Below are 16,199 nucleotides of genomic sequence, written 5' to 3'. Positions count from 1 at the left end.
GCTGATGCAAGGCTTACTGTACCTTCATGGCCTCCTATTGTATTTTTCCTTTAAAAGAGAAATGTCCTGAAAATGTCCCTAATTTTATAGAATCACAGAATTTTTCAGCACAGAAAGCAGCCATTCGGCCAATCACACCTGCTCCAGCTCTTTGAAAAATCAGCTAACTTCGTCCCTTTTCCTGCCCCTTCCCCACACCATAGTACCTTTGTAATGCTCTTTGCATTCTTTGTCTATCAAGATACTTAGCTCCACTCCTTCTTGCAGTCCTTCCCAGTGCTCCCATTCATCCTCGTTCCTTCGTCTACTCTCATTCTCAACCTACTCCACATTCCCTATTTTCAATATGATCATGATATGGTTCAAATCTATTCTATTTGTTTCCCAATCTTTAAATGTTCCCCCACCACACTAGTTTAAATCCATCCTCACAGTTTCATGAATACAAATTATGGCAATTAAATATTTTCTTCAACAGTACTATGTAGTCAAAAGGATTAAATTACAGCAAAATCTGTTAAGCTTTTACTTACGGATACGTATTCTGGGATGGAAAGCTGGTCTTCAGGGCCAGTTTTCAACTCTGCATACTGATCTTCAGTCAGTTCTAGATCTCGTAAACTGCGACGAATGTCACCTGCTCGTTCTTGCAGCTGCTGATTTGTCTGTTCAAGTTGCTTCTGTCTATCTAAAATAGTTTCCATTTCCTGTTTTCTTAGATCTTGACGTCTTCTGTATCATAAAATAAAACTATTTGTTAGCACAGACTTTGTTTTTAAAAAAAGTGTGCAATTTTTTTCTGTGGATAGGCCAAAAATAAAACGCCTGACCGTGATAGTAGTGGGAGCAGAGAAATAGGGGGAGAAATTCGGTACCTTAGCGCCTCCCGTTATCACCTCCGTCGGGCGATAACGGCTTACCGATCGGGCGCGTCAAAATGAACATCTCCCGCTAAATTGGCCGAGAGGTTTGCAGCAGCGGTAACAATCTTCGCCATGATCTCCTGCGCCCGGAGATCGCCCCGGACCCGAACTTCGGTTCTGCCCCCTGCAGAATTGCCGGGCGAAAACACCGGCAGCTGCAGAAGGCATTGTGCAGGAGGCTGGGAGCTTCGGAGGCACAAATAAAAGGGGCTGTTGGCGCAGGTAGGGGAAAAATTTTAACAACGCCTCAAGTGATTTTTTTCGATTGCTCCTGGGCCGCGATCAATCAGCCCAGCACTCTGCTGGAGTGCATGGGGCTCATCAGGCCGGACCGCAGCTGCTGTCAGGGGCCAGCTAACTGGTCCCAATGCAGAGCCTGCAGCGATGGCCCTTCCCTTTAAACATAGAAGATAGGAGCAGGAGTAGGCCATTCGGCCCCTCGAGCCTGCTCCGCCATTCAATGAGATCATGGCTGATCATCCAAATTCAGTACCCTGTCCCTGCCTTCTTCCCATATCCCTTGATCCCTTTAGCCTTAAGAAATATATCCAACTCCTTCTTGAATATATTTAATGAATTGGCCTCCACTGCCCTGTGTGGCAGAGAATTCCACAGGTTCACCACTCTCTGGGTGAAGAAATTCCTCCTCATCTCTGTCCTAAATGGCTTATCCCTTATCCTTAGACTGTGACCCCTGGTTCTGGACTCCCCGACCATTGGGAACATCCTTCCAGCATCTAGTCTGTCTAGTCCTGTTAGAATTTTATAAGTTTCGATGAGATCCCCTCTCATTCTTCTAAACTCCAGCACAGAAAGAGGCCCTTCGGCCCATCGTGTCCACGCCGGCCATCAAGCCCTGTCTAATCTAATCCCATTTTCCAGCATTTGGTCTGTAGCCTTGTATGCTATGGCATTTCAAGTGCTCATCCAAATGCTTCTTGAATGTTGTGAGGGTTCCTGCCTCTATCACCCTTTCAGGCAGTGAGTTCCAGATTCCAACCACCCTCTGGGTGAAAAAGTTCTTCCTCAAATCCCCTCTAAACCTCCTGCCCCTTACCTTGACCCCTCTACTAAAGGAAAAAGTTCCTATCTACCCTATCTATGCCCCTCATAATTTTGTACACCTCAATCAGGTCCACCCTCAGCCTTCTCTGCTCCAAGGAAAACAACCCCAGCCTGTCCAGTCTTTCTTCATAGCTGAAGCGCTCCAGCCCAGGTAACATCCTGGTGAATCTCCTCTGCAACCTCTCCAAAGCAATCACATCCTTCCTATAGTGTGGCGACCAGAACGGCACACAGTATTCCAGCTGTGGCCTAACCAGCGTTTTGTACAGCTCCATCATAACCTCCCTGCTCTTATATTCTATGCCTCGGCTAATGAAGGCACGTATCCCATATGCCTTTTTAACCACCTTATCCACCTGTTCTGCTGCCTTCAGGGATCTATGTACATGCACACCAAGGTCCCTCTGATCCTGTGTCTTTCCTAGGGTCTTACCATTCATTGTGTATTCCCTTGCCTTGTTAGTCCCTCCAAAATGCATCACCTCACACTTTTCAGGGTTAAATTCCATTTGCCACTGCTCCGCCCATCTGACCAACCCATCTATATCGTCCTGCAGGCTGAGGTTACCCTCCTCGCTATTTACCACCCCACCAATTTTCGTGTCATCTGCGAACTTACTGATCATACCTTTTACATTCACATCCAAATCATTAATGTAGACCACAAACAGCAAGGGACCCAGCACCGATCCCTGCGGTACCCCACTTGTCACAGGCTTCCAGTCACAAAAACAACCTTCGACCATCACCCTCTGCCTTCTGCCACTAAGCCAGTTTTGGATCCAATGTGCCAAGGCACCCTGGATCCCATGGGCGCTTACCTTCTTGACCAGTCTCCTATGCGGGACTTTATCGAAAGCCTTACTGAAATCCATGTATACCACATCCACTGCACTACCCTCATCCACACACCTAGTCACCCCCTCGAAAAATGCAATCAAATTGGTCAGACATGATCTTCCCTTGACAAAGCCATGCTGACTATCCCTGATTAATCCTTGCCTCTCCAAGTGGAGACTAATTCTGTCCCTCAGAATTTTTTCCAATAATTTCCCCACCACTGATGTTAGGCTCACTGGCCTGTAATTCCCTGGTTTATCCCTACTACCCTTCTTGAATAATGGTACTACTTTAGCTGTTCTCCAGTCCTCTGGCACATCCCCTGTGGCCAGAGAGGTTCTGAAAATTTGTGTCAGAGCCCCTGCAATCTCCTCCTTTGCCTCACACAGCAGCCTGGGATACATTTAAGAGGGAATTAGATATATTTCTACGGGCAAAAGGGGTTAAGGGTTACGGAGAGAAGGCGGGGACGGGATACTGAATTAAAGGATCAGCCATGATCTCATCGAATGGCGGAGCAGGCACGAAGGGCCGAATGGCCTACTCCTGCTCCTATCTTCTATGTATCTATGTATCTCGTCCGGGCCTGGGGATTTATCCACTTTTAAGCCTGCTAAAACCGCTAGTACCTCCTCCCTCTCGATGCTAATATGTTCAAGTATATCACAGTCCCCCTGCCTGATTTCTATGTCTACATCGTCCTTCTCCATAGTGAACACAGATGCAAAAAATTCATTTAAAACCCCACCTGCATCTTCTGGCTCCACACACAGATTGCCACTTTAGTCCCTAATGGGCCCTACTCTTTCCCTGGTTATCCTCTTGCCCTTAATATAAAACACCTTAGGATTTTCCTTTATTTTGCTCGCCAGTGTTATTTCATGGCCCCTCCTCGCTCTCCTAATTTATTTTTTAAGTATCCCCCTGCACTTTTTAATACTCCTCTAGGGCTTCCTCTGTCTTTAGTCCTTTGTATCTGCCAAAAGCCCCCCTTTTTTCCCTAATCCATTCTCGTATATCCCTCGACAGCCAAGGTTCAAGCCCAATCAACTCAATCTCTCCTCATACGTCATTCCCGCCATCCCAGGTATCAGCCTGGTGAATCTTCGCTGCACTCCCTCCGTGGCAAGAACATCCTTCCTCAGGTAAGGCGACCAAAACTGCACACAATACTCCAGATGTGGTCTCATCAAGGCCCTGTACAGCTGCAGCAAGACATCCTTATTCCTGTACTCAAACCCTCTCGCTACGAAGGCCAACATACCATTTGCCTTCTTAACCGCCTGCTGCACCTGCATGCTTACCTTCAGCAACTGGTGCACAAGGACGCCCAGGTCTCTTTGCACTTCCCCTTCTCCCAATCTATTGCCATTCAGATAATAATCTGCCTTCCTGTTTTTGACAGCAAAGTGAATAACCTCGCATTTATCCACGTTATATTGCATCTGCCATGCTTCTGCCCAATCACCCAACCTGTCCAAACCATACTGGAGCTTCTCGGTATCCTCCTCACAGCACACACGCCCACCCAGCTTTGTGTCGTCTGCAAACTTGGATATTACAGCTAGTTCCCTCATCCAGATCATTAATATATATTGTGAATAGCTGGGAGGGAAGGAGCCTCGGATCGCGGCAGCGCTGCATGGGACATGGTGCAGCGCCGCACCACTACCGTCCCGCCTGTATGCTTTAGCGCTCCACTTCCTTCCCGGAGCGCAAACACCGAATTTTGAAAAAGCTGGGAATCCTTAACGCCTGGTGCTAAGTTTTCGAGCTTTCAAAAGTTAACGCCCCAAACAGGGCGATACTGAATTTCTCCCCCATAAAATGATTGTTATCTGGTGAAAATACTCAAAATTGCACATTGGATATTCTGACTTCTGCCTCTCCAGTTCAGTTCCAGACAGAGCACTGAGGGTCAGGTTCTATTAGCACTTGAACTGTGCTAAATGTCTTCTGCTGAAAGCACTTTGCAAAAAAACTGATTCTCAACTTTAATTATATATTATAGGAACATTATTTTTTGCCCCACAGGGATCTTATCAGAGGGGATTGCAGTTTTAAAGTTTGGAAAACTGAATACGAGGACAGCGGATTTCCAAAAACATCACATCATATATGTGCTGCAGACTCACCTGGCATCGTCCTGTTGAACTTTCAGCTGATTCTCCAGACGGACTTGTAGCAACTGCTTCTGGTGAAGAGAATCATTCAGCCTTTCCTCCAAATCTTCTATCTGTGCCGCAGAGAAACAGTGTGAGAAAAGCAGGGGGAGTAGCACGGTTTGAACTCGGTTGGTCCAAACAATGGGCCGGAATTTGCGGTGGGTAATAACGGCGAACTTAAAGCGTTTGCTGTTATTACCCCTTTGAAACGGACTGCAACTTCAGGATGTGGCGCGTGCGCCTCTAAATGTGGAAATCCTGAAGTTGCGGTCAGTTATTCACTGCTCCGACACTGGCTGTGCTGTGGCCACCCCACCCCCATAGCCAGCAATCAGTGGAACTGATGAAAACTTGGGCTTTTCCGCAGTAATATCGCTGTTAAATACCCCATTAAATGTTAGGCCTGGTTGGATTAGGTGTAACTGGGGTTTTAACACCGTATTGACTGCTAAGCAAATGTTATGGACCTGAAAAACTAATTTTAATTTTGTGGAGTGTCAAATTTCTCCATTATGATAAAAATTACAATTTTTAAGAAAATTTAAATTTATTTTATTTTAAAGTTTGTTCATATTTATTTCAGGTTTACTTAATCCCCGCGTGAGAGCCCCAATCTTTGTTTTGCTCTCTGACATGAATCAGTCAGTCATTCATGAAAGAAAGACTTATGAAATAATACTGAGCGGCTTATGGGTGGCGCTGTCCAGGGAGAGTATAAATACTCGGGCACGAGCCCAGCATGTGCAGGACATTAACAGGAACTAGTGAAGGACACAACTAGACCTCCATGTTGTAAAACAGCTGATTAAAGCTTTGTTTAATGCTTAGACCAAGTGCCTAGTAGTTTTCTTATGTCACTCTCTGCAACATTTTTTAAAAGTCAGGATAAAAGCAGCTTTTCATTTCCTGCTTCCCTGTCTGTGAGAATTCTGCATTGTGATTGCTGCTTAGACAGCTTGTTGACGTCACTAGAGCAGAGCAGAGTGCACTCGGGATTCCCCATGATATTGCACTGAAATCATTTGCGCGTCAAACAAGCCAAACTTCTCGCCAGAGATCGCAAGATCTTTGTGGGCAGCTTTCTTTGGGGCCAGCGGCAAACGCCTTTGCTTCACCGCTGACCGCAAATTCCGGGCAATGTTTCAATGCAGAGTTTTAAAAGACTCAATCTGTCCAGAATGACGTTTATCTCTGTAAAATGTATCCCAGATCGGTATATGCACTTACACAAAAAAATGGGCATTGTATAGGACTGCTTTAATGTTTAGTATCAGATGCCTCAAATTAACCATGTTCCACTGTGATCCATATTTGAGAAACTGCCCACCCATTTATAACAAAGCAACGTTTATACAGTGCTTGAAATGATTCCTTGGTCCACTGATTTGTTCCCACGTTTGATGGATGAGAATACTGTAAATCCTGCAAAATTCATGAAGATCTTCTAAAATTCGATGGACTCTGGAACAGTACCCATGGATTGGAGGGTAGCTAATATCACCCCACTATTCAAAAAAGGTGGTAGAGAGAAAAGGGGGAATTACAGGCCGGTAAGCCTGACATCGGTAGTGGGGAAAATGCTAGAATCCATTATAAAAGATAATAATAGCAGAGCACTTGGAAAACAGTGACAGGATCAGACAAAGTCAACATGGATTTACAAAAGGTAAATCGTGCTTGACTAATCTACTGGAATTTTTTGAGGATGTAACTGGTAGAATAGATAAGGGAGAACCAGTGGATGTGGTGTATTTGGACTTTCAAAAGGCTTTCAATAAGGTCCCGCATAAGAGATTAGCATGTAAAGTTAAGGCACATGGGATTGGGGGCAAGGTATTGACTTGGATAGAGAACTGGTTGGCAGACAGAAAGCAAAGAGTTGGAATAAACGGCTCTTTTTCCGAGTGGCAGGCAGTGACTAGTGGGGTACCGCAGGGATCGGTCCTTGGACCCCAGCTATTCACAATATATATTAATGATCTGGATGAGGGAACTAGATGTAACATCTCCAAGTTTGCAGACGACACAAAGCTGGGTGGGCATGTGTGCTGTGAGGAGGATGCCGAGAAACTCCAGTATGATTTGGACAGGTTGGGTGATTGGGCAGAAGCATGGCAGATGCAATATAACGTGGATAAATGCGAGGTTATCCACTTTGGTGTCAAAAACAGGAAGGCAGATTATCTGAATGGCAATATATTGGGAGAAGGGGAAGTGCAACGAGACCTGGGCGTCCTTGTGCACCAGTCGCTGAAGGTAAGCATGCAGGTGCAGCAGGTGGTTAAGAAGGCAAATGGTATGTTGGCATTTGTAGCGAGAGGGTTTGAGTACAGGAACAAGGATGTCTTGCTGCAGTTGTACAGGGCCTTGGTGAGACCACATCTTGAGTATTGTGTGCAGTTTTGGTCGCCTTATCTGAGGAAGGATGTTCTTGCCATGGAAGGAGTGAAGCGAAGATTCACCAGGCCGATACCTGGGATGGCAGGAATGATGTACGAGGAGAGATTGGGTCGATTGGGCTTGTACTCGCTGGAGTTTAGAAGAATGAGAGGGGATCTCATTGAAGCTTATAAAATTCTAACAGGACTGAACAGACTAGGTGCAGGAAGGATGTTCCCGATGGTCGGGGAGTCCAGAACCAGGGGTCACAGTCTAAGGATAAGGGGTAAGCCATTTATGACAGAGATGAGGAGGAATTTCTTCATCCAGAGAGTGGTGACCCTGTGGAATTCTCTACCACAGAAGGCAGTAGAGGCCAATTCATTAAGTATATTCAAGAAGGAGTTAGATATATTTCTTAAGGCTAAAGGGATCAAGGGATATGGGGAGAAAGCAGGGACCGGGTACTGAATTTGGATGATCAGCCATGATTGCATTGAATGGCGCAGCAGGCTCGAGGGGCCGAATGGCCTGCTCCTGCTCCTATCTTCTATGTTTCTATATTACTTTTACAGTTTGTTCTGTGAAATACTAAACCGGCAAAGGTTGCAATATCCCACTGTATCCTTACCATTGAGGAAAATGCAAATTTGTTCTGCAATATTAACTATCTTAACAGAGAACAAGTTGTAGCTATTATATTGTACAGTTCGTATAAAGTATGTATCCAGTAATAAAGAGGGCCTCCTCAACTTTGTAGTACAGTACAGTACTTGCAATCTGTAGGACGTTTAAGGGTACACAGGATTGTCCCAAGAAATATTTTCTAAGAATGTGTTGTATATTAACTGTTAGAAAGTATAAGTACTGCTTAAACCAACTTCTTCTTCCTATTCAAAGGGGATGTAGCATTCACTGAGGATAGTAAGACAAGAGTTCTAGTTACCTATTATGAAGTGTCTTGAAAAGGGCAAATCAGTATTATTCAGTATGGAAACAGTTAATCCAATCACCATTTAATATGGATTCAATAACCTGATGGAGTGAGATTCGCATAGAATTTACCGCACAGAAACAGGCAATTTGGCTCAGCCAGTGTTTAGCCTCCTCCCACCCCACATCATCTAACCCTATCAGCATATCCTTCTATTCCTTTTCCCCTCATGTAGTTATCTGGCTTCCCCTGAAATGCATCGATGCTATTTGTCTCAACTGCTCCGTGTGGCAGCGAGTTCCACATTTGAACCACTTGTTCAACAATTTAAAGCCACGAAATTGGTCTGAAAGGTGCATATTAAAAGGAACTTACTTTAGTGAGGTATTCTATCTTCAGGTTGTCGATGACCAGGTTTTTCTGTGACAACTCAATCTTCAACAGCTGCAAGTTGTGAAGAAGCTCCTTCCTCTCGATGAGCTGCCTGGTGACCTTAGTGGAAGCTTCTCTCTCTTCCGATGACGAAATGTCGTCTGTTGGCACAGTGGTCTCTAAGCTGATGTCCTCAGATTCAAAGGAGCTGGAAACATGGGCTTTGTGATCATCTTTGCCTTTCTTCCGAGACATGGCTTTTCTTTCAGGATTTACTTTGACACAGGATGAAGAAACTGGAGCTTAAATACGAAACAAAGAATTTTAACTGTCCATTCCTCAACCATTAGGGTGAGTCAATCAGTTAATCACCTCCTCTTGACCCACAGAAATGGGTTACAAATAACATAGGAAATTGGGGGGGGGGTTTAAAAAGGTAACATTTTGAAAAGGAAAATAATAAATAGAAAAAATGTCACAAAGTGAAAAATTCAGATCAGCTATAACTGAAGGATCTAGGGTCCAGAGCCAGGTGAGTACCTGTCCATTTTTTTATTCATTCACGGGATGTGGACGTGCTGGCAACGCCAGCATTTATTGCCCATCCTTAATTGTCCTCGAGAAGGTGGTAGTGAGTCGCCTTCTTGAACCGCTGCAGTCCGTGTGGTGAAGGTACTCCCACAATACTGCTAGATAGGAAGTTCCAGGATTTTGACCCTGCAATGATGAAGGAATGGCGATATATTTCCAAGTCAGGGTGGTGTGTGACTTGGGAGGGGAATTTGGAGGTGGTGGTGTTCCCACGCGTCAGGTGGCCTCATCCTTCTAGGTGGTAGAAACCGCGTGTTTGGGAGGTGCTGCCGAAGAAGCCTTGGCGAGTTGCTGCAGTGCATCTTGTAGATGGTACACACTGCAGCCACGGTGCGCTGGTGCTGGAGGGAGTGAATGTTTAAGGTGGTGGATGGGGTGCCAATCAAGTGGGCTGCTTTGTCCTGGAAGGTGTCAAGCTTCTTGAGTGTTGTTGCAGCCGCACTCATCCAGGCTAGTGGAGGGTATTCCATCACACTCCTGACTTGTGCCTTGTAAGTGGTGGAAAGGCTTTGGGGAATCAGGAGGTGAGACACTTGCTGCAGAATACCCAGCCTCTGTGCTCTTGTAGCCACAGTATTGATGTGGCTGGTCCAGTTAAGTTTCTGGTCAATGGTGACCCTCAGGATGTTGATGGTGGGGGATTCTACGATGGTAATGCCATTGAATGTCATGAGGAGGTGGTTAGACTCTCTTGTTGGAGATGGTCATTGCCTAGCACTTGTGTGGTGCAAATGTTACTTGCCACTTATAAGCCCATCAGGGGAGTAGTGTTTGTAAATGAGACTCTTTCGACTGGGACATTAAACTAAGGCTCCGTCTACCTTTTTAGATGGATGTAAAACGTCCATAGCACTATTTGAAGAAAAGCAGGCAGTTATTCTGGTGTCTTAGCCAACATTTCCCCCTCAATGATTTAGCCATTTGCTGTTTGGAGGTGTTTTCTGTGGTAAATTGCCTTCTGCATTTGCCCACATACTAGTGACAGCATTTCAAAAAGTATTTCTTTGAATATGAAGCACTTTGATATGCCCTGCAGATGTATTAAGACACTATATCAATACAAGCTCTGTTTCAGCCTTTTCCTATATCCCCATTTTCTTTATAGCAGGGGTATTGGGGGGGGGGGAAGCATTTGAGGTCAAAACCTTTTGTCAGAAATTTCTGCAGCCTTTGACACGGTTGACCACTCCATCCTTCAACGCCTCTCCACCACTGTCCAGCTGGGTGGGACTGCTCTCGCCTGGTTCCATTCTTATCTATCTAATCATAGCCAGAGAATCACCTGCAATGGCTTCATTTCCCACTCCCGCATCGTTACTTCTGGTGTCCCCCAAGGATCTATCCTTGACCCCCTCCTATTTCTCATCTACAGGAAACTTTGGTTTATCCGGAGGTTGTATGTACGGAAAACTTCCGGCAGAATCAGCGCGTTATGTTAGGATTCTATGTTTCATCTCCGTATCTGACAACAAGACACTGGTTTGCCTTAGCTACAGCTTGTAAACAGTCGGCCCGTACCTTGGAAGCGTCTCTTAAGCTACAGAGACGCTTCCAAGGTACGGGCCGACTGTTTACAAGCTGTTGCTAAGCAACAGTGTTTGTTGTCAGATACGGAGATGAAAACCTCCGTATCCTTCAACATTAGCGCTGGTCTGTCCGGAAGTTTTCATAGATCGGCATCACGCCGGTGCCGGATATCGCCAAGTTTCCTGTACATCTTGCCCCTCGGCGACATCATCTGAAAACACAGCGTCAGTTTCCACACGTACACCGACGACACTCAGCTCTACCTCACCATCACTTCTCTCGACCCCTCCACTGTCTCTAAATTGTCAGACTGCTTGTCCGACATCCAGTTCTGGATGAGCAGAAATTTCCTCCAATTAAAATTGGGAAGACCGAAGTCATTGTCTTTGGTTCCCGCCACAAACTCCGTTCCCTAGCCACTGACTCCATTCCTCTCCCTAATATCTGTCCGAGGCTGAACCAGACTGTTCGCAACCTTGGTGTCATATTTGACCCCGAAATGAGCTTCCGACCACATATTCGCGCCATAACTAAGACCGCCCATTTCCACCTCCATAACATCGCCCGTCTCTGCCCCTGCCTCAGCTCATCCGCTGCCGAAACCCTCATCCATGCCTTTGTTACGTCTAGACTTGACTATTCCAACGCACTCTTGGCTGGCCTCCCACGTTCTACCCTCTAAACTTGCCATCCAAAACTCTGCTGCCCGTATCCTAACTCGCACCAAGTCCTGTTTACCCATCACCCCTGTGCTTGCTGACCTACATTGGCTCCTGGTTAAGCAATGCCTCAATTTTTAAAATTCTCATCCTTGTTTTCAAATCCCTCCATGGCCTCGCCCGTCCCTGTCTCTGTAATCTCCTCCAGCCCCACAACCCCTCACCCGCCCCGCCCCGAGATCTCTGCGCTCCTCTAATTCTGGCCTCGTGAGCTGATTTTAATCGCTCCACCATTGGCGGCCGTGCCTTCAGCTGCCAAGGCTCTAAGCTCTGGAATACCTTCCCTAAACCTTTCCGCCTCCCTTTCCTCCTTTAAGATGCTCCTTAAAACCTACCTCTTTGACCAAGCTTTTGATCTTCTGCCCTAACACCTCCTTATGTGGCTTGGCGTCAAATTTTGTTTTATGACACCCCTGTGAAGCACCTTGGGACATTTTTACTATGTTAAAGGCGCTATATAAATACAAATTGATGTTTTCTTCTATCTCTTTTTAGGCTGATGGGCAAATTATATAGATCCAGCATTTGCTGCTTTCATTGGAGACCTCTTGTATCCGCAGGATTTTTTCTCTTTCTTCAGTTCCCCATTTTCTTGTTTCTGTTTTCTTGCATGGGCTTTTCCCCATGTTTTCGCACTGCCTCAGCTATTGTCTTAAGGTCTTCGCCCCTGTGATTGGAATCTTTTTTTGTTCCTTCACCAGTCTCCCTTTCCAAACCGAACAAATTATTTTGGGAGGGTCTGAACGATAAGCCAAGTTTACCGCTCCACTCCCACTCAGACCTCACCGTCCTCCTGCATTGTTCCACTGAAGCTCAGTGTAAGCTCGAGGAACAGCATCTCATCTTTCGATTAGGCACTTTACAGTCTTCCGGACTCAACAGAGTTCAACAATTTCAGATCATAATCTCGGCCCCCTATTATATATGTATATATATATTTTTTATCCACACTTTTTGTCTGTCTTTTTTTCTTCTCTCCCACATGGCAGCTGTCTTTCAATCTGCCAGCTCAATTTACACTTCATCTAGAACCATCCTTTGTTTCTTAACCTGCCGCATTACCATCTCCTTTTGCCTTGAATATCTCTTAATGTCTCTTAATCTCTCCCGCCTTCCATCCTATCACAGACCTTCCCTTTTGTTCTTTCATCCCCTCCCCCCTTTCCCAGCCCCTGCACTTGGTTAAAAATCTGTTCCATTTCCTGCTTTTTCCAGTTCTGACAAAAGGTCATCGACCTGAAACATTAACTCTGTTTCTCTCTTCACAGATGCTGCCTGACCTGCTGAGTTTCTCCATCACTTTCTGTTTTTATTTAAGCCAAGTTTAACTTGCGCTTCCCCTTTACAGATGCTGTGCATTTCCAAGCTAGGTGTGATTTGCAGCGTTTGCAATTGTGTTTTTTTTAATGTAATCTGGTGCAAATGCAATTTCAGGCATCCCCCCCTCCCCTACCCCCCTCAAAAAAACCTGTAGATAAATGGGGGAAGAGGGAGAAGGAACCCGCCTGAAACCATCGCTGCTGTTGTACTATCATGAAGCAGCGTCAGTCAGTGTGGTTACACCGGGCCCTTAGCAACCGCGCCCGCACCAGGTTCAAACACCCCCCCACCCCCAACTCACCGCACTAAATGCTCGGAGCCTCCAGCACAAACTTACCAAACTCCACCTCTGCCAGTCCACAGACTCGAGTCTGTCGGTCTGCTGCAACTTGAAAATGCCGCCCAGACCCCCAACGCTTCCCCGCCACCACAACCAGCAACAGCCCCAGCCCAATAGGCAGCAACAGCGCCCCCTCTGCACAGGAGGACCGCCTCCCACAGCGCCCCCTCTGCACAGGAGGACCGCCTCCCACAGCGCCCCCCTCTGCACAGGAGGACCGCCTCCCACAGCGCCCCCTAGACAGGAGGACCGCCTCCCACAGCGCCCCCTCTGCACAGGAGGACCGCCTCCCACAGCGCCCCTTGTGGAGCGGTCTTTCCCCTTTCGTGCGCTGAAAAACAGGAGAGCTCAGGACACTAACAGAAAAGCGTATCACAATATTTCCTACTTTGCAACAGTGACTACACTTCAAAATGTACTTCATTGGATGTAAAGTGCATTGAGACATCCGGTGGTCGTGAAAGGCGCTATAGAAATGCAAGTCTTTCTTTCTCCTCTACATTGGGGAGACCAAACGCAGATTGGGTGACCGCTTTGCGGAACACCTCCGTTCAGTCCGTAAGGGCGAACCCCGAGCTTCCGGTCGCCTGTCACTTTAATTCACCGCTCCACTCCCACTCAGACCTCACCGTCCTTGGCCTCTTGCATTGTTTCACGTGAGCTCAGTGTAAGTTCGAGGAACAGCACCTCATCTTCCGATTAGGCACTTTACAGCCTTCCGGACTCAATATCGAGTTCAACAATTCAGATCATAACCTCGGCCCCTATCATATTTTTATATATTTTTTATCCACACTTTTGGTTTGTGCCTTTTCCTTTTTTTTCCTCTCTCCCACATGGCAGCTGTCTCTCATTCTGCCAGCACATTTCACACTTCATCTCGAGCCATCCTTTGTCTCTTGTCCTATTCCCATCTTGTCTCGCCTTGAATATCTCTTAATTTCTCCTCACCCCTCCCAGACCTTCCCTTTTGTTCTTTCGTCCCCTCCCCCATTTCCCAGCCCCCAAACTTGCTTCTTAATCTAATAGCAAAATACTGCGGATGCTGGAAATCTGAAATAACAACAGAAAATGCTGGAAATACTTACATTTCCAGCTTTTTCCAGTTCTGATGAAGGGTCCCAGACCTGAAACGTTGACTCTGTTTCTCTCTCCACGGATGTTGCCCGGCCTGCTGAGTTTTTCCAGCATTTTCTGTTGTTATTTCTTTCTTTCTGCACCACCCACAACTTCATTTAGTGAGATTGAAATGAAGAGGATCCTGTGTTCCTCCTCCCTCCAAACTAGCTCACCAAAATAAGCCTTCTTTTCATATACATTAATGATATAAAAACAGAAAATGCTGGAAACACTCAGCAGGTCAGTCAGCAAATTTGGAGAAAGAGTTTTTCAGGAGTCCTGATGAAAGGTCAGGGACCTGAAACGTTAACTCTGCTACTATCATACCTTTTGTCCTTTAATATCTTCTGCCTTCCACCCCTATCACAGACCTTACCTTTTGTTCTTTCCTTTCCTCCCCTCCCCACTTTCCCTGCCTCTGCACTTGCTTAAAAACTGTTACATCTCTAACCTTTTCCAGTCCTGAAACTTTAATTCTGTTTCTCTCTCCACAGATGCTGCCTGAACTGCTGAGTATTTCCAGCATATTCTGTTTTTATTTCATGTTAACTCTGTTTCTTTCTCCACAGATGCATCTGCAGTACTTTACTCTTCCATTAATGCTAATTTCGGTTGTTTGAGTATGCAGCAGCTGCTTCAGTTGCATAAAGCCTTTGCACTGCTGAGATTAGCCAGGGACAGAAACGAACAGGAAAGGGTTAACCATCACCCAGCGTCTGGTGTTTGCCAAATGTTGGCCAACCAAAAGCTGAATGAATTTAATACAAAACTTTAATAATCTTGTCATTACTTTTAACATAAAAACCTATTAGCATTTTCCAACTAGAAAGAAAGACTTGCATTTATATAGCGACTTTCACGACGTCAGGCTGTCCCAAAGCACTTTACTGCCAATGAAGTACTTTTTGAAGTGCAGTCACTGTTGTAATATAGGAAATGCAGCAGCCGATTTACGCACAGCAAGCTCCCACAAACAGCAATGTGATAATGACCAGATAATCGGTTTTTTAGTGATGTTGATTGAGGGACAAATATTGGCCAGGACACCAGGGATAACTCCCCTGCTCTTGTTCGAAATAGTGCCATGGGATCTTTTACATCCACCTGAGAGAGCAGATGGGGCCTCGGTTTAACGTCTCATCCGAAAGACGGCACCTCCAACAGTGCAGCACACCCTCACAGGGTGAACTACATTAATTCACACCCTAACTGAACAAACGAGCTGATTGCATCCAATAATATATTTTTTTTTAAACTCAACCTAGTGAGAAAAAAATTAAAGAATATTAAGGGAATCAATGGATATGGGGATAGTGGAGATGAGTAAGATCAGCCATGATCTCATTGAATGGTGGAGCAGGCTCGAGGGGCCAAATGGCCGACTCCTGCTCCTATTTATGTTCTCACAACCCCGCCTTAACCCCCTCTGAGATATTTGCGCTCCTCTAACTCTGCCCCCTTGAGCATCCCTGATTATAATCGCTCAACCCTTGGTGGCCGTGCCTTCTGTTGCCTAGGCCCTAAGCTCTGGAATTCCCTGCCTAAACCTCTCCGCCTCGTTCCTCCTTTAAGACACTCGTCCAAACCTACCTCTCCTGTGCAACGCCTTGGGACGTTTTACTACATTAAAGGCGCTATATAAACATGTTATTGTTGCTGTATGACTCCTGCAAGGCAGGAGATATGTTCTTCAATGTGTATTATCTTTATAAATACAAGTTGTTGTGGTTCTTAAGAGAGATGGAGGGGAGAATTCTTTTTTAAAATCCGATTTCTAGCAATGTGCATCGATCTAATCTTAAATGAAAGCTGAAATAAAAACAGAAAACGCTGAAAATACGCAGCTGAACTGAAAGGTGTTTTATTTAAGGAATGAACAGCAAGCTGGTAAACGCAGGGTGGGTT

The 16,199-nt window shown here is 45.7% G+C and overlaps 1 protein-coding gene across 1 annotated transcript; it reads right to left on the bottom strand.

Moving 5' to 3' along the window:
* Nucleotides 1-476: 476 nt before the first annotated feature.
* LOC147111461 (progesterone-induced-blocking factor 1-like) lies at nt 477-13,326 on the bottom strand. Its single transcript, XM_085999906.1, has 4 exons — nt 13,173-13,326; nt 8,682-8,980; nt 4,964-5,064; nt 477-732 (listed from the first exon to the last, which is right to left on the bottom strand). The coding sequence occupies exons 2-4, from the start codon at nt 8,931-8,933 to the stop codon at nt 498-500; spliced, it is 588 nt and encodes a 195-aa protein (XP_085856032.1). The 5' UTR covers nt 8,934-8,980; nt 13,173-13,326; the 3' UTR covers nt 477-497.
* Nucleotides 13,327-16,199: the final 2,873 nt, after the last annotated feature.

Source organism: Somniosus microcephalus, chromosome 10, assembly GCF_052327205.1.
Source record: "Somniosus microcephalus isolate GS21.2 chromosome 10, FLI_Smic_1.0, whole genome shotgun sequence".
In the NCBI taxonomy this organism is placed as follows: Eukaryota; Metazoa; Chordata; class Chondrichthyes; order Squaliformes; family Somniosidae; genus Somniosus; species Somniosus microcephalus.
Note: the sequence above shows the minus strand (reverse complement) of the source record. Positions and strands in the feature narration are given on the sequence as shown.